The sequence below is a fragment of the Ochotona princeps genome, chromosome 12 (assembly GCF_030435755.1).
Source record: "Ochotona princeps isolate mOchPri1 chromosome 12, mOchPri1.hap1, whole genome shotgun sequence".
Classification (NCBI taxonomy): Eukaryota; Metazoa; Chordata; class Mammalia; order Lagomorpha; family Ochotonidae; genus Ochotona; species Ochotona princeps.
Window position 1 is genome coordinate 46,512,189 of NC_080843.1, and position 25,900 is coordinate 46,538,088.

The 25,900-nt window shown below is 36.7% G+C and overlaps 1 protein-coding gene across 1 annotated transcript; it reads left to right on the top strand.

The window, feature by feature from the left end:
- Positions 1–25,900, top strand: LRRC63 (leucine rich repeat containing 63). Its single transcript, XM_058670755.1, has 10 exons — positions 1–86; positions 961–1,120; positions 2,401–3,129; positions 3,535–3,597; positions 6,998–7,158; positions 13,027–13,125; positions 14,629–14,765; positions 17,390–17,473; positions 19,238–19,477; positions 25,627–25,900. The coding sequence occupies exons 1-10, from the start codon at positions 69–71 to the stop codon at positions 25,838–25,840; spliced, it is 1,905 nt and encodes a 634-aa protein (XP_058526738.1). The 5' UTR covers positions 1–68; the 3' UTR covers positions 25,841–25,900.

Below are 25,900 nucleotides of genomic sequence, written 5' to 3' on the forward strand. Positions count from 1 at the left end.
GCCTAGAAGCAAGACCTCCTGTCCTCGCTGGAGCTTGACCTCGCTTCCTAGATTCCGAGGAAAAGAAGATGGAAGACGAAAAGCTGGTTGGTTTGAGAAACAGCTGTGTAGTGCACTTCCAGGCAGCTCTTCGGACACTAAAGAAGGAAAATTACAACTAGTGGGCCGAACTGCCGGGGAACAAACCTGGGGCTCTTGTGTGTGCAGTTAATGGCTCATTTCTGTGGTGTTGCCTTACAGGCCATCAACGAATGGTGGTGTGCTGGGTGCTTTGAGGATTACTCTGAACAACCCAGTGCACATTTTCGGGTGCATATTCTAACAGGATTTGTGTTACCTGGGATTCCAGCGATCCACAGCAATCTCATTATACTGAAACCTAACTTAATTTTTGATTAGGTTGTTGCGGCCCAACTAGCCTTTTTGACATTTAAAACAGGCTCCTTTTTTTAAGGAAGGAAAACGCTTGTTTGTAAATAATGAGACATTGTGACTCTTCAGAAATCTCAAAAAATGATGGAAAATGAAATGATGTTTTGTGCAAAAAAAAGTTGAAATACCTGCATAGTTTTTCATAAAATTCATTTCTAGTAACTTTTTGAATTCCACTTGTACAAAGAAGAGATTGTCTACATCTTTTGATCAAAACATTTTTATAAATTTATAGTGTTAGCATTTTGGAAGCAGTGAAAAATGTCATTTTTACTATTCTAAAACATCTGTGTTTCCTAGGAGAAATAGCATTGATAGAGTCAATTTAGTAACACAGACCTTAAAATGACCCTGATTAGTAAAATTCAGTATAATAAACCTAAATTTTATCTGTATGCTTTTGAAAATTTAATGGGCAGTTTCCTTACCTTCCTTTTTAAATAAAGGAATTCCACTTAAGTTTCGTATGGTGTGTTAGTACAGAATAGTTTTTATTAAAATGTAACATGGATTCCAATTATTTTTCAGCAACAATTCAAACATATTCCAAAAGAAAGATTCTTAAGGAACAGTTATGAAAAACAGCGTTTATTTTTCACTAAAATGCAAGAATACCCACAACTTCTTCGAAGACCATTACCTCCAAAACACAGCTGGATGTCTTTATATCAAAAGAAATTCCGGACAGGTATGTGTAGTAGTTAAACATGTTTATCAACATTTATGCATTTTACATAAAAATTCTTTACATTGCACAGCTTGGAATCCAATGAAGACATTCACTAATAACCATAACTTTCAGTGTTTGTTGTGTAAGTAGAAAGTCAATCATCTTCATTCGTGGAGTCCGTGGATGCAAAATAATATCATTAACAAAACTGATTTATAACCCTGAATCAGTAGCTCCTTCCCAGTCAGTTGTGAATATGGTCAAATCAGTGAATAAATGGCTTAAGTACTGTTAGTCATGATTTTAATGTTAACCAATCAACAATATATAGTCTAAATTAAATTATACATTAACTATATTTAATAAGATGTCTATTCATTTGAAAGATAGATTTACATAGAAAGAAGTTCATCTGCCACTTCACTTTCCAAATGGTTTCAATAGCTGGAACTAGGACTGTTTGAAGCCAGGAGCCAGGAGCTTCTAGGTCTCCCACGTGAGTGCAGGGATCCAAGCACTTAGGTCACCCACCGCTGGTTTTCCAGGAGCATCAGCAAGGAGTCAATGGAAAATCAAACAGCCAGGACTCAAACTGGCACCCATATTGGCTACGTGCACTACAGGCAGGCAGCGGCTTTATTTGTTACGCCGCAGTTCTGGCTCCTAATAAGGTGTCTTTACTTGAAATATATGAAATAAGATTATGTCTTGATGGTTGGTTATCGAGAACGTCAAGACCAGAGACGCAAAGGAACCTTACCTATGTTTTCACTGGGAGTTTAGCACTGGATAACTCAATATTTGCTGAGACTCCACTGAATAGAACTGCCACAAATAATGCAGATTGACTGCATTTGTACGGTGCTAGAAATTGGAGCTCTATAATGAACAAAAAAAGTCCCTGCATGGGGCTGGCATTGTGAGGGACAGCTGGTTCAAGCCCTGGCTACTTTGCCTCTTTTGATCCAGTTCTGTATAATATACCTGGAAAAATCTGAGGAAAATGGTCCAAATGCTTGAAGCCCCGCCATATACCTGGAAGACCAGGATGAAGTTCCTGGCTCTGTTGTAGCTTTTTTTGGGGGGAATGCATAAACCTTTCAATAAATATGATAAATCTTTTTAAAAAGACCAGTCAAAGGTCCTGGTAGCTGAGCCAGTCTCTGGGGAAACAAGTTTAGGTGAGAGTGGCGGTAAATCAAAAAGGAAAAAGTTATGAATACAAATACATCAATAATTTTATATTTGAAACCTAGCTATGTATAATCTAAATTTTCTTTTTTTCCTTTTTTCTTCAGGTTTAGCCAAGACTGGTAAAATTAGGTCCCGGCATGTAGCATTCTCAGAAGATGAAATGATTTCAACTGAAGCCAATGATACTGTTCCTGATAGTGTTTTGGGCAGGGATTTACAAGCACCAGCACCCATCAAAGTCCAAAACATCTATATTGATCATCATATACAAGAAAGAGTGACTACTCTTTCAACAGCCCCAAAAGATACTAAAACAGTTTCTTGGCACATTCCAGATACTGCCACTGGTCCCATCTTTTTTCCATCTTGTCAGTCAGCTTCTACTCGAGTTTTCAGGAAAGAAGCAATGCGGATGCGAAGTCTGAGAAGTTTAAGAAAGCACAAGGAAGAGATACAGTCAAAGCCACACCAAATAAACATTATTTACATCAATGACAAGCTAGAAGACGTTTCTACCTATCCAGATTTATCCAAAGTGTTCAACGCACGTTGGCCAGTCTTCGCTACCACCTTTGACAAAGTGTACCCAGATTATCACACTTTACCAACAACTCCAAGCCACACGTATGAGCAATCCTTGAGAGATATAAGTGCAACCTGCATAAGCCCTTTACCCAGTACTGTGTCTGTTAGGCCTGAAAGTCTGTGGTCTGAGCGTTACCAACACAGTCTTACACATCTCAGTCGAGTGGTAGTAAGTATTACTCAGTATCCTGGTAATACCATACCACCACCAGCTTTACCAAGGAAGCCTCGAACACAGTCTATTATAGGTAAATATAATCTGACTATGGTACTGTGATAAGGGGGGCAAGTAGACCATGGGGGAAGGCATGGGAGCCAATGATGCCCCCACCCCACTCTGCAGGGAGGAAGATAAAATCACCTTTTGCCTTTACATTTAACTCCTGGATCAAAGTAGAGTAACGGGATTCCTGACACTGCAGATAGATACTAAGGCAAATGAGGTACTTCATCCAGATGTTATTGGTGGGAACCAATAAGAAAATTCAAATATCAGAAAAACTAAAGTAAAGGAATGATATGCTTACATAATAATTGAGAAAGTGATCTGAGTGAATCCAAGCTCATTAAATGAACAATTTTAGTGAAGCTACAATACCCTCAAATGAATTTTCCCAAGTATCCAGAGGTTGCTGCATTCTTTTTTTTTCTAGAAACTATTGCATCAGAAAACGAAAAGGTAGAAAGTGCTCCTCCAGTCCCAAGACAACCAGAAGGTAAACATTGTATTTACATCATTCTTTAGAACTTGTGTAAAAGATGATCTCACTAAAACAGTGCCTATGATTATGTGTTTATACAAAATATTTATTTATAAAAATATTTATTCATAAAACATACATAAAATACAAATAAATAGGTTGTGTCATACCATGTGTTTCAACTTATTTCCAGTTCCTCTGCAGATATGTTTTATTTTCTAAATCCTAGAAAATTATTTACTTATTTAACTGTTGGCGAGAGAACAAGAGAGAATGAGAGAGCAAGTGAGCATGTGCTTCCACATGTTGTACTCCATAAATGTTCATAATGGCCAGGGCTGGCCTGGTTGAAGACAGAAGATGGCAACTCACCTCAGTCCTCAAAGTGGCAGGAACCCAATTACTTGAATTAGAATTGCTCCTTCCCAAAGGCAACATGGGAGGAGGCTCAAGTTAAAAGCCAGACTCCAGAATCAGACACAAGATGCAAGATGTGGGCCCGGCGGCGTGGCCTAGCGGCTAAAGTCCTCGCTTTGAAAGCCCTGGGATCCCATGAGCGCCGGTTCTAATCCCGGCAGCTCCACTTCCCATCCAGCTCCCTGCTTGTGGCCTGGGAAAGCAGTTGAGGACGGCCCAATGCATTGGGACCCTGCACCCGCGTGGGAGACCCGGAAGAGGTTCCAGGTTCCCGGCTTCGGATCAGCGTGCACCGGCCCGTTGCGGCTCACTTGGGGAGTGAATCATCGGACGGAAGATCTTCCTCTCTGTCTCTCCTCCTTTCTGTATATCTGGCTGTAATAAAATGAATAAATCTTAAAAAAAAAAAAAGATGCAAGATGTAGGCATTTTAAATGCAGTGTTAGACACTAAGCTAAATGCCAATGCAGTGGCTAGTTTTAAAGTACTGACTAGGAACCAGATGTTGTGCTGATGTTGTGCTGATGTATTCTTTATCTGGGTGGGACAGACAGACAGACATGGAGCAACAAGAGTTAATTACTTGCCATATGCTAGGCACTATTTTAAGTGTTTTGACCTTAGTTTCCCAGCAGAAACAAATGAAAAAAAAAAAGAATATACCATCCTAGACCTCACATTATGTATAAAAACTCAGATACAGAAGGTAGTAAGCAATTTATAACCACCAGGTCCATAGACAGAAAGACAAAGTGAATGAAAACTGTCAGAAGCATCAGTATAAACGTACTCACAGAATTGGGTATCAAGATTATCAGACACAGGTTTCAAAGTACTGTGATAATTTGTGGTTCTGTCTAGGACTGATTAGCTTGTCTTGGACAACCTTTCCTACCAAATTCAACTTTTAAAACTGTCAAAAATATGTAAAACTGCGATCGAAGGCATTGGAAAATAAATAATTCATGACTTGAATGGCTATTATCCTGAGAAGAAAGGGTATCCACTGGTTAGCTCTCCGCCCTTGTTTTGGCATTTCTCTCACAGCACAAAATCTGTGTTGTGGCATGGCAGTACAAGCACTAGAAAGGAAGAGTTTTTGTGGACTCTGACACTGAGCTGCCAATATAATTGGGGCTTCAGACAAAAATCTTGAAGAGGAAAGAATTGAAGGGAAACTCATCCAAAAAGTCTGCCTACAATGTCACTTTAGGCTATTGGCTGATTTTTAAGTTGTACGAGACAAGACCCAGAATTAGCAAATATATCAGCTGAGAAGCTAAAAAATTGAAAACATTTTTTCCAGCTATACATGAGGCAAAAAATGGAATTCAAATCCTATCAAAATACAGAGGTTTTTCTAAACTATTTGGGTTTTCAGTTGAAGATCCAGAGGCCCCATTGATTAGAAATAAGGATGATATTTTAGGAAATGAGCAAAACTGAAATAGACCATCCATAAAGAATACCAAAACCCATTCTTGACAAACCAAAGTGGTGCTTTCTGCCTAGACAAAAGAGCAACACCTGTCAAAGACAACATTACCTAGATCCTTTAGCATTATCCATCCGTGATGGCCAGCATTAATTTAAAAATTCGCAAAGCATCCTAAGACACAGGATAAGATGTTTGAAAGAAACAAAAATAGAAACAATTCCACAATCAATCCATATAGTAGAGTTTTAAGCACGGAATTTAAAATGACTATGTTCAAGAAAATTTAAATTATGCTAACTCTCATAAGGACTATTGACATTATAAAACTATGTTTCTGCAAGCAATACATCAAGAATAACGCAGAATACAGAATATGCTTCATAAGATGTCAAAATATTTTCCTGCCACATTTGATGTCTGTTTGCATAGGCCATTTGTGATGGAAGATAAAGCTCATAAGAGTCATAATTAAAAGTAAATTTAAATTTAGATCATCTCTTTGGTTAACTCCTGAATTATTTGTTTTCTCTCTTTACTTTGTGGGATTTATACCCTAAGGCATTTGAATCACGCACCATTAGAAGCAGTAGCAATAGTTCAAATTGTTACATTCCTGCCGTTCACCTGGGAGATCTGGATTCAATCTCTGGCTCCTGGCTTTAGCCTGGGCCCACACTAGCTGTTGAAGCATTTGGGGATAAAAAAAAAAAAAAAAAAAAGATATAGGAGCTCTCCCTCTCCATTTATTTCTGTCTCCAGTAACTAAAGTTGAAATAAGAATTGATGTCACAACCGGATACCTGGGAATGAATATTTTCATCATGTCATGATGTTTTGTGAGTGTGTATATACATATACCTATCAATTGTGAGTTTAACTATGTATCATTTGTTGTAATGTGAACTGTACTATAATAAAACTATTTAAAAAATAATGTGAAGGGAAAAGTGATGCTTCCCCCATGTAGTGAAGTTTTTCACTGCTTAAAGACTTTATTAAAGCAAGAATTTCATATTTAAAATTAAGTTTCTTTGCTCCATTATCAGTTTTTTTTCTTAAAATAGGGCTCACAGTCTGAGCTGTTCCACAGCAAAGGATTACAACATTAAAGAACAAAATACTTCAAATTTCTGCACTTTGCAGAAAAATCTTTTTCCTGGGTCTATTAAACATCAATTTGTTTTTACATTTTACACTTATGTTTTTAATTTAGGAAGCCAAGAAGCCATTTAGAAATGAACAGTACAATTCTAAAAGTAGCCTGACAAATAGTACAAAAACACTGAAATCGATGGAATCAAAGTTATACAGGTAGAAATCAATGAGCATATGCTTCCTTTGAAAGACAATTTCATATACAACGTTTTAAAACAAACAAATGAAGCAGCACCTGGGTTGGCAGGTGGGATTGGGTAGATGGGGGGTGTGGAGAAGACCTTCTAGGAGATGTGTAGGTAACCCCTTATGGTAACTTTAATCTTCTCATAACATGAATATCTTCTAATTTTCACTCTAAATAGTGACACACGAAAGTTTCACATTTTGTTTTTTTTCCTTTAGTTTTTGCTAAAATGCAAGAAGAAAAACAAGGACAGAATCTTACTTTACATGGTGAAGGTTTTAAGACAGTTGCAGCAACTCGCTATGAAACACTGGCAGCTATGACTGACTTGGCCATATTACACTGTCAACTATATGGAAGAAATGCACTTAATCTTAAGGTATGCTAGATATCTATAATGACAATATCCTGATATATTTTCTATTATTTGTGACTTAGATTTCTTAATTTAGGAGTAGAATCCATGATATTGAAGCAGCCTTTCCTATTGCTATAGAAACTTCTCAGGAGCATATTCAAATTACATCTCTAAACCTGTCACTTTTCCTTCAGTTTGCCAATTAATTCTTTAAATGCTCAGATCTAACACAATTATACTGCTTTTAAAATTAACTTAGTATGGAGCCAGCACTGTGACATAGTTGGTTAAGTCTCCACTGTGGCACTGGCATCCCATATGGGCACCAGTTCTAGTCTTGGCTGCTCTACTTCGCTCCAGCTCCCTGCTTGTGGCCTGGGAAAGCAGTAGAGGATGGCCCTAAACCTGGAGAACCTGCACCCACATGGGAAGCTGAGGGGAGGGGGTTCCTGGTTCCTCTCTTCGGAAAGACTGAGCTCTGGCTATTGCTGTCATTTGCGGAGTGAACCAGAGGTTCTGAAATCTTTCTGTCTCTACTGCTCCCTGTAAGTCTGCCTTCCCAATAAGAATAAAGAAATCAAAACCAAAAACTTCTCCAAAGATCAAAATCCCTGTAGTTTTAAGTTCAAAATATGTAATTCTGGGAAAATCATTTTTAAAATATTTAAAAGGCCAATATTCAAATTTTAAAGAATTTCAGAAAAATGAAAAATCAAGACTCCCTTCTGGGTTGCAGCTTCTGCTGGTAAGCATGTGAGCAAGGGCAGGGGACAGCCTAGGCTGTACAAGGCTGCAGCAACTGTCCGCGTGCGTGTGGCAGGGTCTGGGGGCAGACCTGACTGAGCTAGGCAACAGCACCCATGGGTTTCCATGAGAGCCAAATGGGATGTGGGATGGACCTGGCTAGGCAGCAGCAACTGCTGGCACACATAAAAATCAGAGCTGGGGACAGGCCCAGTGGGGATTATTTCAGGATTCGCCAATTAGACCAAAGCACTTGTCTGTGTGTGTGATTTGCTGGTCTGGGCTAAGCTGCAGCACCTGCCAGTTCATGTGGGAGATGGAGCTAGAGCAGAACTGATCAGTAAGCTGTATCTCTCAGTATGTATGTGCGTTGGCAGGTGCAGGTGACAAGTAGAACCTGACCATGCACTAAATTTCGCATATAAGAGCCTAGTCTGAGGACTCCCCAGGAGGGGTTTTGTGGGGGACTCCCAAACTAGACTACAAGACTCAAACCCTGACCTCAGGGAAAATCACAAGCTATATGATCTGGCCTTGGAGTACAGTTATCAAGAGCAGGCCTCTTCAGTTGCCATTGCCTGTGCAGTGGAGAACATGGCCAGAGAAACACAAAAACGTGACAGCCAGCTCATCTGAGACCACAAACGATGTCAAGTAACTCATCAAAAGATGGAAAGCAAACAAACTGGACAGCTCTCCTGTCCAAGCCTTGTAGTATCCGTGGATACACCAACATAGACCCAGTGAACCAACAGCCATAGAAAGGTTTCCTCAATCCTGGTACAACAAAGCTGACAGTGTCTCAAAACTATCAAGACCACTCAAGTCGCACCCTCAGAACATTCTTCCCGCAAATCGGAGTCTTTAATATGATATTAAATGACTGTCTTCATTCTCAGGTGCTGATGTAGCATGACAGCAAGCAGCAGAGTCTTCTTCCCTCCCCACTTCACCACTCAAAAAAAAAAAAAAAAAAAAAGCTAAACATTTATCTCACCTACCTCCTTACCTTGATCTTCCCAACCCTAATCAGAGGCCCACAATGGCATACATTCCTCTCAACTATGTAAACAATATTAAAAATAAAATTAAAAGTTAGATTTATTTCAAGGAAGAAAATAAAAATAAAAACCAAAATGAGATAACTCATCCCCTGACATAATGCCTATTATTAAAAGACAAGAGTAACAAATGCTGGTGAGAACACATAAAAAGGGAACTCTCAAACACCGCTGATGAGGATGTAGATTAGTGCAGCCACCAAGGGAAACAGCATGGAGATTTTTTTTAAAAACCAGAACAGACTTGCCATATCATTTTCCACTACTGAATATATGCCCAAAAGACATGAGCACATTGTATCTAAATGATCAGCATGTTTATAGCAGCACTGTTCACAACAGCCAAACTACGAAACAAAGGTGTTCATCATTAGATGAAGGATGAATCAAGAAAATGTGGTACTATATACATACAGACAATGGAATATTACTGATGTATAAAACAGATGAAATTCTATCATCTTCAAAATAAATGCACTTAGAGGACATCATGTTGAGTGAAATAAGTCAGACACAAGACAGACATCACATGTGCTCTGCTATATGTGCGAGCTAAAATGATAAAAGAAAAACAAAAGCAAAAAATAGAAAATTCCTATGTATATCTGTATTACTGCAAATAATTTTGTCGATTTTGTCTTATATCTTTGTGAAACCAATGGCTAGGCATGATACTACTGTAGTTTTAGTTATTGTAATTATTTTCAAATTTACTACACATGAATGAAAGGAACTATATATGGTAATCAAGTTTATAGTCCTTGCCTGTATACTCACTTAGCAACGGTGCTTTCAATTTTTTTTACTTGTTCAACCCTTTATGTAGTGGAATATTAAGTTTTTGACTTTATAGTAAATTGAAAATGCTATAAAAAAAGAATGAAAAAATAAAGAACAAAGGAAAGAATGGCAGAGATAAAATTTCTTCTTGGTCAGATTGAGAGTTTTTTGGACAGTATGTAATATTGTTGTTAGAAATTCAAGAGCATACATACCTATGGAGATAATTTAGGATATTTATTAAATGTTCATTTATATTTAGCCTTTCATCTAACCATCCCATTTCTAGGAATCTAACTAAAGGATAAAATGGGGAAGCAAAAGACTAAAAAAACTCAAATGGTTATCAACAGAAGACTGGTTTAAAAATGTATTTATACATAATACAATGTAATTAAATGAAAACAAATAAGTAAAAAAGGTATTTATATACCATATATTTCTAAGAGGGAAAGGAATAAAATGAATGAGAACTAATGAAGTATTATTCATGTCATATTGCAAAGTTAAAAAGATAGCTGCAGAATAATACTTAAGGTAGGCTACAGTTTTCTTAAAAGATAAACATAGGGGTATAAATAAATGTTTTATATGTTGACTTCATTTCATTTAGGTAAATTCCCAGAAGTAGGATGGCCAGATTACATGGTATATATATTTTCACATCTGTGAGCAATCTCTATACCGTAATGGTTGTGCTACTTTACATTCCCAGCAACAATGGATTAGATTACTTTTTCCTCCACATCCTTGCCAGTATTTATTATTTTGTTTGTTTGTTTGTTTGTTTTGATGACAGTAATTCTAACTGGGATGAGATCAAAGCTCACTGTGGTTTTTATTTTCAGTTCTTCATTGTTAGTGATCCTGAGTACTTCTTTCATGTATCTGTTGGTCATTTATATTTTATCCTTTGAAAAAAGGCCTGTGCAAGGATCTAAACCTATGATCTGATATCATCAAACCACTAGAGGAAAAACAGTAGGGAAAGTTTGAAAGACATTGGCATGGACAAATACTTCTTCAAAAAGACCCCAGAAGCACAGACAGTAATAGCAAAAACAGACAATGGAATTATATCCACTGAGATGTTTCTGCACTGTGAGAGAAGCACTCGACAAATGTGAACAGAAAACCAACAAAATGGAAGAAAGCATTTGCAGATTGCACATCCCATGAAGGATTGATATTCAAGATCTATCAACAGTTAAAGAAACTCAACAATAACAAAACAAATAACCCAAGCTGATGAGAAGAATATGTATTCCATTGCTGGTGGATGAAATGTTTTATAAATGTCTGATAGGGTCATTTGCTCAATAGTATGGTTCAACTCCAAAGTCTCTAGATCAATTGGATCTATCCAGGGATGGTAGTGAGGTGTTGCAGTCCCACACTGTACTGTTCAGGTATAGTGGTTTCTTCTACTTTCCATTTAGGGTAGGGTGGAAGTAGTGCTATGCTCCTAATGTGTATTATAAATCACATGAAATTTATTCACCTTATATAAATAAAAACAACAAAAACAAAGTGCTGCTTGGGACACTTGCATTCCCTACCATTGCCTGAATTCATAAGAACTCTGTTTCCCATCCCAGCTTCCTGCTAATGTATACTCTGAGAGACAGTAGATGATGACCCAAACACTTGAGTCCCTACCATCCACATCCACTGGGAGACCCATATTGATTTCTTGGCTTCAGCCTGGCCCAACCCACACTGTTGAAGGCATCTGAGGAATAAACCAGGAGTAAAGATGGAAGATCTTTCTCTAAGTCTCTGCATTTTCAATAAAATAAAACTAAATGACAAACAAAAATTTTAACAACATCCACTAAAGTAAGTAGACAGCTGAATGAAGTAAGACAATAATTCATGGAAATACTGAAAGGGAGAAGAAGAGTTCCGGGTAGAAGAAAGGAGAAACTCACAGTTAAGTGGCAGGATTAGAGTCGGTGGAAGTCATACTTCTGCTATGTACGTAATTTAGTGTCCCTCTAGTTTTACTGAGAGAAAAAAAATATTCAGCAACATAAAGATTGGAGTCTACTTTTTTTTCTACCAGCAATATACAGATATTGACAACTATTAATTATTTTGTAACAGATCAGTCTCTCAAACACAGCACTGTTAATATTGAGGTTCTTTAGCCATACAACGTTTTATGTGTTAAGCATCATGTCATAATAAATTTGCAGCAAGACCTGCCCTCACTGAAGTTTGGTCTATGAACACTAGATTTCCTTGGTTTACTCCATTGTTCACTAATTCTATGCTCATCAGGAAATAAATATTCCAACTTCCTTGAAGTATTAAGTTAAAGGTCCTTGGGGACAAGGCTGGTATTGCAGCATGAAAGATTACTCTGTAGTTGAGGACACCCTATCCATATCTGGTTGCCTGGCCTGAGTCTTGGCTGCTCTGCTTCTAATCTGGCTTTCTGCTAATATGATGTTGGGAGGTTAACAGCTGAGGTGATTGCATCCTTGTCAGCCATGTGGGAGACCCAGATTGAGTTTCTGAATCCTGGCATTGGCATAACCCATTTCTTGTCCAAAAACAACTAGAACTAAACTCTCACAGTTTTGGAGGCTGAGAAGCCCAAGATCAAAGTGTCAATAAGAAATATTTTTTAATAAAGTGCTAATCAATTCTGTTCCTGGTGAAAGTCCCCTTGCCAGATGGCTACCTTCTTCCCAAATCCTTGCAGGGCAAAAATTTCTGATCACTTTCTGCTCTTATGAGAGCACAAGTTCCACACGGGTGCCTGGTACTTTCACACCTCCCAAAATCGTCTAAATAGAATTACATTTGGGACTAAAACTACAACATTTGAACTTGAAGGGAACACAAACATTGAGTCCATAATAACATAAGCATTTTTCTCAATCACAAACTGACATATTGAACATGAAGTTTTAAGAAGATGGTAGATTGATAAATAGATCACAAAGAAATAGAGGTAGAAACTTAAAAATGGACAAAAAAGCTAAACAAATACAAAATAGGTTAAATTACTTATATTTCAACATGTTTTGAATATTCAATGAATCTTTTCTTTCTATTGATTGGAATAATATTACCATATGTAGAGCAATATACTCACCTCATACATAAACATGTAGCAGTGTTTCTATTTTATTCGTTACTTAAGGAAATATTTTCATGACAATAAAAAAATGGATAATGAAATGGCCTTAATAGCATATCAAGTATATTATTCATCTGTGTGCCTTTTCACTTTTATAAAACAGTTGGGGCATTGCTAATTACTAACCTCTTATCTCTTGTCATTTTCTTTTAGGGCTTTTTTCTCTTGAGTTGCCCAGACTTGACATGCTTGGCTTTCCAATTGATATATCTTAATTTATCATTTAATGATCTCTATCACTTTCCCACAGAAGTGAGTCTATCTATGCGACTATATATGTTATATATAGCCATATTTATTATTGCATATAATACTCATAGTAAGATAAGTACTCTATAGTATTCAGAAGGACTGTTTCAGAAGAATGAAAAGTGCAGTGCTTCTTTCAAAGGCACTCCCATGACAGAATTTTCAAAGACCATGTTTCAGTGTTACAGTCTCCCCAATATGCTCTAAGAATTGTACAACATTAAAAATGTATTCATCTAAGCCTGAACAAAACCTCAAATAATATTTCCATGTATTAAGCAGAACTTTGAAAACAAGATTAGTGAATAGGTAATGCTGAAATAAGTTTTAATCACCATATGCTGAAAGAGTATTCTATTTAATAAAATGTATCAGGAAACAGCAGATTTTAGATGGTAGTTTAATGTCATTTAAAATACATTAATGATTATGCATAAGTAAGAACAATTATATCTTCACTGTCTTCAGTCATGTTTCATTGGTCACTGGGTTCTGGGTTGCTCTGTGAACTGACTTTCAGAATGTTGGGTTTCTTTGATTTTTACTGAGTTGTCTTTATTCCTATTTTCACACAGACAGAATCGTAAACACATATTTTCCATAGTTTCCCTATATTATTGTTTTTTATTTTCACTAGGATGTAATGCTTTCCTTTTCATTGTCTAAAACATAAAGCCCGTTTTACTAATTTGACAAATTGACAAAAATCTGCAAGAGATCTTAGTTCTTCACCCTAATTTAATCTTTCTTCTACATAGAGGTAATATATAAAAATAGAAGGAAATTATTTAGAGGTAAGCTATAATGTGCTTATTTTTTAAATGGCAAAATTAAACAGAAATTGACATTAAAGTGCAGCCCTGTGTTGCATAACTATAGATAAAGTCTGTCCATGAGGATTATACTATCCAGGCATACCAGGGATATCCTAGGGGTTTGGCTAATGATACCCAGTTGTTGGCGTGATGCAAAGCCTGAGAAATCGAGTGATAGAAAGAGGCAGAGATTAGAAAGGAAATAGAGATGGAAATAGAGAGAGAGAAGGAGGGAGGGTGGAAGGAAGGGCTGGCCCAAGCTAAAGCTGGCAGACAGAAACTCCAACAGAGTCTCCAGCATGGGTGATTGGGACTTAGGCACTGCTGCCTGCCAAGGTGCACATTAGCAAGAAGTTCAGCTGGAGGCAGAGGTGAGACTTGATTCCAGGCATTCTGGTATGGGATGTGGGCATCCCAAGAAGTGACCTTAGCTGCTGCACTACAGTGTCTTTCCCATGTACAAGAGGGCTGTTCCTGAGCCAAGGTTATACAAGTAAAGTACTTATGTTAGCTAACATTATCAGGTATGTTTTACCAGTTAGTTCATTCAAAGTTTTACCAAAGGGAAATAGTCGATTAAAGTTACTCTGTTGATTCTACTACATTAATTCAGGGTTTATAAAATTTAGCAAGTAGGGGTTTGCATACTTTATCATTCCACTCAATTTTGTTATCCTTTTATGTTCCTCAGGTATTCTGTCTTAAAAATTTACAAGTACTGAAACTGAGAAACAATCCTATCAAAGAAATTCCTTCTGAAATCAAACAACTTAAATTTCTTAGAATTTTCTGCATTTCTTTTAATTTGATTACTAATCTTCCACTTGGGTAAGGTTTAAAGTCTGGAATTATCATCATAGAAAATCAAGGATTTATACTTTAGAAAAAGATTTGTTTTCATTTTGAAAACCAACTAGCAGATTTTTGGCTGTTAAGGCATTCTTATGCTGTTTTAATTATCTACTTTTTTGTTGTGGTGGTGTTAAAAATAAACCTACCACCTACATGAATGGCAATGAACATGAGTGTAGTGAACACAGACTATGTAACCTGTTTTCTGAGTAGATATCAAAGAAACAAAGATCATCTGAGGACTTTTAGGTTTGAATATTTTATCTACAGGGTATAGCCTTCTTCATATGAAAAAGTACTGAAATTTGAATTAGGAAATCTAGACCCTGCCTTTAATTGGTGGTAATCATTTGCCCTGCAGATAATAACTTAATCATTTTGTGTTCAATATTTTAATGTATGAAACAAGAAGATCGTCCATTCTAATATCTACAATCTTTTCAACTCTAGTAAGAGCATGGTTATTTAGAGTATAAGAAACTGATCTCTTCTCACATGTGAACTGATAATTATTTAACTTCTAACAAAAAATATAAACTAAACGTTAGCCAAATGCCAAAGCATGACATTTATTTTAATTATACTGTTAACTAACTGAATAAAGATTCAAATAAAAGGATCATAGATTTTGGAAAAGAAGATACCATAGTGGCTATGGAAATGCATCAAAATTCATTTATAGCAATGTTCTTCCAGCACTGTTTGTAAATAACAAGCTAGGCATTCACATTCCACACACTGACTTATTTAAAAGACATTATTTGAAATACTATGCAATATCTGCAAAGTATATAAACACATCACACATTATAAACAACATACGTAAAGTGCAACAATTCACACTAAATAAGTAAGAGTGCTGATTTATGGATATTACACTTCAGTTTGTCTTATCTGTATTTTTCCACAGTGGCATAAATAAAGGAACTATATCATGAAAAATAAAGATTTTAAAAAAGAGTTATTTATTTGAGAGGCAGAATTACAGAGAGAAACAACAGGGGAGACACAGAGAGATCTTTTATTTGCTTGTTCACTCCAAAAATGACTACAAGAGCTGGGTTGGTCCAAGCTGAAGATGGGAGCTAGGAGTTTCGTTCAGTCTCCCACCATAGGTAGCAGGGAGCCAAGTATTTGGCCATCTTCTGCTGCCTTTCCAAGCATATTGACAAGAAGCTTAATTAGAAATAGAGTATCTGGGACTCAAACTGGTGCTCATATGGGAAGCCCATGTTGCAGTCAGTGACCTCATCTAATATACTACAAAGCCAGCCCCAGGATACAGAAATTTAAACAAATACCAAAGTCAATATAAAACATTCTAAGGGCTATAACTGAAAAGCTTAATAAAATAGCAGAGAGAATATGGATTAAGTTAAGTACAAAAGCCTAATGTGAGGAAAAGACAGGCACAAATTCATTAGTCTAGGTGAAGAATAGGGAAAAGAACATTCAGGCAGTGGCACAAACACATAGGAAGCAGACAATAATTTGAATTCTTCACAGACTGATAGAAAGGCAACATGGTCAGGTACAACAAGATTACCCTGCATGTGAGGTGCAAGAATTTGATGGCAACTATGTCCCAAGAAGTTTGTGAGATCTTGTGAGAAGTTTGTGAGAAGTTTGTGAGACCTTGATTTATTTGAAAGCAGGACACTGACAAGATTAAATCTGAAAATTGATCATTTGCAGATAAAATGAGCTAAATTAATATAAGGTCCTTCTGGATCCAGGTGGGTCTTGAGTCCAGGGACTGGTGTCATTTGGAGAGCAAGGAGAAACAGAGGCAGCCGTTGGGACAATGCCTCCACAAGCCTGGGAATGCAGCCAGGAGTGCAGGCAGCCTGCAGAAGAGAACCAGACCAAGGGATGGTTTTTCCATTCAAGCCTCCATGAACTCCCAACCCACCAACAGCTTGCGTTCAGGCTTCTGGACTCCTCAACTGTCCAAGAGAGGATGCCTGTTATTTTTTTTTTTTATTCATTTTTATTACAGCCAGATATACACAGAGGAGGAGAGACAGAGAGGAAGATCTTCCATCCGATGATTCACTCCCCAAGTGAGCCACAACGGGCCGGTGCGCGCCGATCCGAAGCCAGGAACCAGGAACCTCCTACGGGTCTCCCACGCGGGTGCAGGGTCCCAATGCGTTGGGCCGTCCTCAACTGCTTTCCCAGGCCACAAGCAGGGAGCTGGATGGGAAGTGGAGCTGCCGGGATTAGAACCGGCGCCCATATGGGATCCCGGGGCTTTCAAGGCGAGGACTTAAGCCGCTAGGCCATGCCGCCGGGCCCGGATGCCTGTTATTTTAAGGTAGCTTGGCACATCAGATGTAGGCAACTAATACAGCAACAGAGAAAAATAGCCACATGACATTGGCTTTTTCTCAAGTGCCTTTTTCAAACGTCTCAAGCCAGTTAATGGGCAGCTGAATAATTTTTAGGAACTTTTGTGGTAATTATACCATAATTCATGAAAAGAAGTCTATGTAACTTTCAAAATCTTAAAAAAAGAGTAGCTTCCCCAAAATACTACTGATTAAATATTTAATTTTGCTGATAATCTTTTTATAATCAATTTTATTTTTATGTTTAAGGTTATTTGCCTTATTTCATCTGGAAGAACTTGATATTTCCTACAATGAATTCACTTTTATTCCAAATGAAATCTACCGACTCAGGTATTTTGGAAGTAGTAAGTACACAGAAATTCAGAGGCCCCCAAAAACATTTTTGGTGTAGAAAGTAAGGAAGAAAATCAAGTCCTCCCTTTACTTAGTAGCCTTAAGATGTAATATGCAAGACATGAGGTTCACCAACAATGGAATTTGAATAGCTGGTGTACAATATGTGTAAGAAATGACATTTGCAGTAACTATTTGAGGGCACTATGGATGAGCACTTACTGGAATAGCAATCTCCCTGTGTCCATTGTACTGTCTGCTCCTGTGGCTACAACCAATTTCATTAGCGTTTGGAAGTGGAGTAAATATGAAGAAAATACTCATAATATACAAAGTAATTTATTTCACTTAAAATATTTATTTAGTTACCGCTTTGCTTTCCATTTTACTTTGTGTTTACCGTTTGTGTCTATTCACTTTTCCTTTTTCCTGTTTTTTTTTTTTAGGTGATGTTTTCCTTTCTCTTCTCATTAGTTTTAGAACACTATTTGATTTTCTAATCTAGTAATGACTCTTTTTCCTTTTCCAAAGTTCATAATCAAGCACAAGTTTTCTTCACTATTTTATCAAAGCAAAATATGAGGGATTTTCAAAACATTAATGGAAAATGTATTACAAGAGCTATGTGTGGATTTCATTTTTCTGCACTAACATACACTACTTTTAATTTCATTTTCTAGGCACTTTTTAAAGTACCCTCATAAAAGCTTTTTTCCATCCCCAAACCTTCATGACAGTCTGTCTGTCCACTGTCACCTTCCACCAATAATTAAGGTTTTCATAAGCTGTTCTTTTCTTGCTCTCCCTCCACACTCACCTGCTTTTTTTCTAACTGTGGATTTTACTAAGAGTTTAGAAACTCTTGCTGCAGATTCTTATCAGAATTTTCTTTTATATTATGCCTCCTTTTACTAAAGAATGTTCCTTTAACCCTTAAATCCCATAAGCATTTTCATCTCCAATGGCTGGGGCTGGGCCAGGCCAAAGCCAAGAGTGTCACCTGGGTTTCAAATGTTGGTGGTAGGAGCCCAAGTACTTAGGCCATCCTGTACTGCTTTTCCCAGGCCATTAGCAGGGTTCCTAAAAAACAAGCAAAACAAAATGTGCTGATATTCCCTTAGTCCATGAAAAACTACCTTTTCTGGATATTATTATAGCACATTGTATTTTACAAAGCAACATTCATTAGTCTGGTTGTGTCTGTTCTCCTTTCATAGTGATGACTCATTTTAAAGATCCTGAATGCATGCTTTAATGGGCTGTTTACACAACTGCATTCATGGGTATAACAGTATAATAATGGTTCAGCTGCTGTGCTAAGTAAGTTCTTCTGAGTTTAAGGAAATAATTAAGGGGGAGGGACTTAGCAATTGAGATGCCACTTGGGATTCCCTCACTCCACGTCAGAGAGCCTGGGTTCAAGTCCCAGCGTTACTCATCATTCCAGCTCCATGTTAACATGCACCGAGGAGTGCAACATTAGAGATTGCTCAATGGGTAGATCCGCGATGCATTTGTGGCAACCCAGGTGCATCCCTTCTCCCAGCTGTGGCCTGACCCAGCTCTGGCCATTGGGGCATTTGGCGCATGAATCAGCATCTTTATCAACCTTTTTCCCTTTGCCTATGAAGTTAAAAAAAAAAGCCTGAAATATGCACACTTTTGCTGCTATTAAGTTTAGTGCAGGTTTTCCAGAACACAGGAGCAGAATTTTATTTTAATATTACAAATATTTTTAAATGTGGTCTTTTTTATTTACAGATCACTTGAAAAACTGCACCTTGATGGAAATTACCTGACTTCTTTACCACCTGGCATTTTAAAGCTTAACTTGACAAAACTCTATTTGGAGAATACCTTCACCCATCCTTATTTTTGGGCAGAGAATTCTTTGAATACTCCACAACGACTTACTCAAATTACTGCCTGGTTCATAATCGTAAATAATATACATAAATTATATGAAAAAATCCCAGTGAAAGCTAAACTATTGCTGAAATGGTAAGTAAATTTTGAATATCTAAATGTTCTTGCATTTAGCCTAGTATTTGAGACACTGGTAAGACAACTATGTCCCATCTTGAAACTCCTGGGTCTGACACCTGTCTTCAGCTTTTGACCCCAGCTTCCTGCCAATGGAGACCCTGGAAGGCAGTGACAGTGGCTCAAGTAGTTGGGTGCCTACCACCCATGTGGACTGAGTGCCCAAATACCAGCTTCAGCCTTGTCTGACTATGGCAGGAATTTGGGGGTGAACCAGCATGTGGGAACTCTGCCTCTCTATTGCTCAAATAGGTAATTTAAAAAATCAACTCAGTACCAATAGAACGAAGCCAGGCAAAAAAAAAAGTGTATCGCCTTTAATGTATTGAAATATTGATACGTAAAAGGTTTGACTGCACATGATAAAACATATATGTGTGAATATAGTCTCCAAAGGCAAAATTTTTAATATAAAAACCTAATCAGTGAATGATAAATAGATATGGAGACATAAGATTCTATTTTACCACAGACAGGGGATTTAAAGCTGAGATTCCTGAATAACATGTGAATGTACCCAAAAACTGGGTGAGAAACTCCAAAAGAATGAATGATGTCTCCTACAGAATAGATGGTTTTTAGAGGAATAACCTCAATTTAGTTTGTAAAAAGTCCGTAAGTTGAAGAAACTAAGTCGACATGGATATATTCCCACTGGCTAAATAAATTTCCAAGCACATGCAGACACAAGACACAAAAAATAGAAGTTACCAGAAACAATCAACACACTAATCTCTAAGGATATAAGCAATTGATATTACAATGCAATACTTCCTCAATTAAACAGATACAATTTTAAAGACAGTTGAGAAATGAGAGATTATCAGTGCTGGCATTGTGGTGTAGCAGATTAAACTGTCAGTTGGCTTGATCACATTCCTTATTCAAGTGTGTGCATTAAGTCCCCAGCTACCAGGTACCAGCTGCTCCTTGGTTCTGATTCACCTTCCTGTTAATGTCCATTGGATAGATTCATTGATTTTCAAATATTTGGGTTCCTGCTGCTCTTGAAGCAGATCTTGATGGAGTTTCTGGCTCTGAGTTTCAACATGCCCTCACCATAACTGTGTAGGCATTAGCAGAGTGAACCAGCAGATACAAAAGAGAAATGAAGAAATGACAATGAATATACAACAGAGGTAAAAGAGATCTGAGCAAAGAAGTTTCATTTATATACTTAATGTTCTGAAATGGGAGAAGAGAGAGAATGTTCAATGAGACAATGAGTGTATATTCTTGGAAGTAATGACAGATGAGAAACCATAGATGCTGAAAGCTCTAGGAACAAGCTGAGTCTTGCTGTAAGTGCTTTAAAATAGCACTTGTTCACTTGTGATAGAAGTGAAAAACACTAACAGCAAAGATAAGGATCTGGAATCAACCAGATAAAAACTCACTTAAAAATAACAACAAATTTCACTAACAATGGAGCAATGAATAAACAAAGCGCATTTTGCCCAGAAAAACCTAACCTTAAAGGACAAGAGAAAAAGCAATATTTTTAAAGAACCTAAAATACAAAATTTAGTTCCAATAGAGTTCTCATTAAAGGACCTTGAGAAGCATGTATATCAGAAAGAAATAAAATGATTCCAGAATCAAATTCTGAGATACATGAGAAAGAAAGAGAATTAAACATTATCTCTATGAAATAATAACAATAATGTTGGGGGGTGGCATAGTGGCGTAACAGGCTAGCCCTCTGCCTAAGGCACCAGCATCTTACATAGGTGCCAGTTCATGTCCCAATTCATGTACAGTGGTTAAGAAGCCACCTGTAATACCTACATCCTAGGTTGGAGTGTCTGGGTTGAAGCCCAAGCTCTATTATCAGTCCCAGATTCCTGCTGATGTTCACCACAGACACCATAGGTGAGGATTCTAACAGTTGGGTCTCTGACACCTATGTGGGCTCCCAACTGAGCCTGATCTAATCTCAGGCTATTTTAAGCACTTAAAAAGTAAACCAGCAGACAGTCGCTCATAGTATCTGTCTATCATGCTCTCTACCACCCAAAAGCATTTTTTCATGATGTATTGATCCCTTATTTTTTTTTTTATAATACGATTTCACAGGTTCTGGAATTTTCCCTCTCCACCCATATCCCCTCCCACCACCAACTTCCCCTGCCCTTTATGAACAGTCATAAGTCCATCATTCTGCTATTAGTGTATCTTGACATTGTAGAGACCAGCATCCTATTGTAAAGATATAGTTAACAGTTTTATTGCAAGTCCATCTTTTATTTGGAAGTAGAGATGCACATTGCATTGTGTCTTCACATCTGGATAAGACAGTCTTAACACACAGTTACTAGTTCTCTAGGCTCTTGTCTGTAGCTCATCTGCATTCACCTTCCACTTGGGCTACCAGCTGCAACTTTGGACTTTTCCACTACTTTTTCCTTTTGTGTATAGCTCCTGCTTCCCTCTAGTGGCCTTCAGGAGATTCGCTCAACTCACCCACTGATTTATCTTCAACTCTTTATTCCAGCTAATTCTGTCTCCTACTTCTCTCTGCACTCTCAGCTACATCTGTCCACCCTATTTGGCCAACTTGTCCCTCTACTGATGCCTTAATCTTAACATAATGACCTACTTTGTCCCTTCTAGCAGTTTTTATTTTAGACTCTATTTTGTCTGATGAGTATAGGTATGCCTGCTCGTTTTTTATTTCAATTTACATGGAGCACTTTTTCCAGTCTTTTATTTTCAGTCTATGTATATATTTTCAAAATGTGTTTTTGTAGGCAGAAAAAAGATAAGTCCTCTTTTATCCATTCCATCAGTCTGTATCATTTAATTGTAGAATTTAGTGCATTTACATTCAAGGTTATTATTATAGTTAAGTAACGATTTGGCCAGGTGTTTTTTTTTTTATAAATCTTCCTACTGTTTGTTTTGAATTTTGTTTCTTTTTCTAGTAGGAGATTTTCTGTCTTTGTAGGTTTCCATGGTGTTAATTATCTGACAGTAAATGCATACACACCCCTTGCTAGGACACCCAGTTTTATAAAATAAATGTTACTTGATATAAAGAGAGACACACACTCTGTTACAATAATAATGGGAAATTTTAACACCCCACTTTCATTAATGGACAGATAAACCAGTAAAAAAAATCAACAAAGGAAAATAGCTGACCTACACTATAGACCAAATGGATCTACTAAATATCTATAGAACATTTCATTCCACAACTAAGCAGTACACTTTTTTTTCAGCAGTACATTTGACATTATATAAAACAGTTCATAACCAGGCAATAGAAAAGTCTCAACAAATTATAAGAAAATTTAATCATATCCTGTATATTTTCTGACCACAAAGAGATAAAGATGGAAATTAGCAACAAAGTAAACTATAGAAAAAAATATGAAAAGGAGACTGAAAAGTGGCTTATCCAAGAAATCAGAAAGGAAATCCAAAAATTATTTAAAATGAATAAAAGTGAAAATGCAACATATCAAAATTTATGAGCTACAGCATAAGCTCTGATGAGAGTAAAGTTTATAACAATTAATGCCTACATCAAAAAACTGGGAAAGGAGCAAAAAGTGACCTAACAATACATTTAAAAACAGATAAATCCAAATTAGTAGTAGGAAAGAAACAATAAAAATAGAGAATAAATAAGCCAAATAGAAGTGAAAATTTATACAAAATATCAGTGAAATGAAAGGCCTTTTTCTGAAAAAATAAAATTGATAGACCATTAGCCCAACTAACCAAAAAAGAAAACTTAAGTTATTTATAACAATGAAAAAGAGAAGTGTTATAATCAATTCCACAAAATGAACAAAATAACTAGAATTATTGCAAACTGCTATATGCCAACAAACTGGAAAATCTAGAAGAAATTGGTACATTTGTGGACAATGGGGCCTATGGAACTGTATCATGAAATATAAAGAATTTTTTTCAAATTATCAGATATAAGAAGACACAAAAAGACAGAGAACCTAACTAGAGAAGTAATCAAGATTGAAATTGAATTGGTTATAATGACTCTGCCAGCAAAGAAAATTTCAGATCCTAATGGCTCCACTGGTGATGAATTCTACCAAACTTGGGCCTGGCACGATAGCGTAGTGGCTAAAGTTCTCACCTTGAACGCACCATGATCCCATATGGGCACCGGTTCTAATCCCGGCAGCCCCACTTCCCATTCAGTTCCCTGCTTGTGGCCTGGGAATGCAGTCGAGGACGGCCCAGAACATTGGGACCCTGCACCCACGTGGGAGACCTGGAAGAAGCTCATGGCTCCTGGCTTCAGATTTGCTCAGCTCCAGCCATTGCGGCTGCTTGGGGAGTGAACCATCGGAGGGAAGATCTTCCTCTCTGTCTCTCCTCCCTTCTGTATATCTGTCTTTCCAATAAAAATAAAATAAATCTAAAAAAAAAAAAAAAAGAATTCCAACAAACTTTTGAAGAGTAACAAACTGCAAGTCTTCTTAAATTAGTTTTTAAAAAACAAAAAAATTAAGAAATAAAAAACAGAAACAAGAATGAACTGAATAAATGAAATCAGAAATAAAAAACATTGCAACTAATACCAAAGGATTATACAGCCTACTAAAAAAATGACATAAGACCAAATAGAATAAAAACATTAAAAACCAAAACATAGTCTTTTACCTATTAATTCAAAGAATGGTATATCATATTTTAATACATATGCAAATAAATGAAGATGCTATTTCATGTCATGCTTCTGAGAGTTCAGGATGAAATGAGAAACATTATGGAAATGTATATTAACTAACATTACATAGCTACAAAAAATAAAAATATTTGAAAACTTTGCATGCAGTAGAGGATTCACTTCCAGAATGTATGAAGAGTTCAAGAAACTCAACAACGAAAGTGAACAGCCCCGTTAAGCAATGGATGAAGGACATGAAGAGAGATTCTTCAAAGAATGAAATACAAATGTCCACAGACACATGAAAAGTCTAATCAGGATCATGAGCCATGACAAAGATGTGAGGGAAAGTTCCCATAATTTACCACCTCACCCCAGTTAGAACAACTACCATCCAAAAACTCCAAAAATAACACATGCAGAGAAAAAGTTACCTAAAATACTGTTGGTGGGAATGTAAATTAATACAGTCACTATGGAACACATGTGAAGATTCCTCAAAACTAAAAACAGATCTACTATCCCACTCCTGAGATTAAGGAAATGGAATCAGCATAGGAAAGTATTACCCACACGCCCATGTTTACAGCAGCTCAACTGACAATCAATACGACATGACATCACTCTCGATGTCATTAACTGATGTTGGAATAAGGAAATGATGTATACATGATGGAATATTAGTCATGTAAAAGTTAAATCCTGACACTTGCAAGAAAATGAATGCAACTGGATATCGTTTTGCTAAGTGAAATGAACTAGATGCAAAAAGATAATTATGTTTTTCTCTAATTTGTTGCAGTTACTATACAGTCTAAAAATTGGGTGGATGTTCTATCATTTGATATGTAATAGAGTTTCTTTGAATCATACCATTGAAATGATGACATAATTATTGTATATATATATTTTTAAAGAAATGGAGAGAGGAAATGATAGTGAAGACTCGAGGTTCAAATATTACTTTTGGTGTTTTTTATGAGTGATCGCTTGACAAAAATTCATCTGTACTGTTATGTGCAATTTGTGATATGTGTACTGTATTTCAAGAAAATGTTTTTAAAAGACATATTTGTTTTGACTTATAAAAAATAACATATTGATTATAGAATATTTGGAAAAACATTTTTAAAAATTGTAAAATTTAAAATCCATTGCGGTCACATTTTCCAAGGATAATAACTGTATTATTTGGGGACCTGTCCTTGATGTCTTTTCTTACAGTGCATATACACTTTTTGTTTTGAAAATATGAGTTATACTCCACATGCATCCACTTTACTGTTTATCTCATTGAGTATTTAATGTTTGAGTTGATGGTAAGTGCTTCTTCTAGATCATAATCTCTATGAAGATTTGAAAAAAGCTTTTTCATTTACTCTATCTTGTTTGAGTCTCACGTTATACTAATCACTTGAGTGGAAAATTCTTCAGTCCTGACTTGTTGTTTTTTCCATGTCAGCACCCGCAGATGTGATTGGTGCCATGGCCCCATGTTTGGTAATGGTTTGTGTATCATCCGGTCCTGTGATATGTTTGGAGTCTCACAGCTTCCTATTATGTTTCATGTCTGTTGTTCTTTCTGTTATAGAAGATTGAAGGAAAGTACCTATTATATTGAAAGTATTTCTGGCAAAAGAGTAGACCTAAATGTAGAACCATCCAAAGAATCATGATATGACAATTTATCATTTACACTGTAATAGTTAAGAAATTGTGCATCAGTAATTGGCATA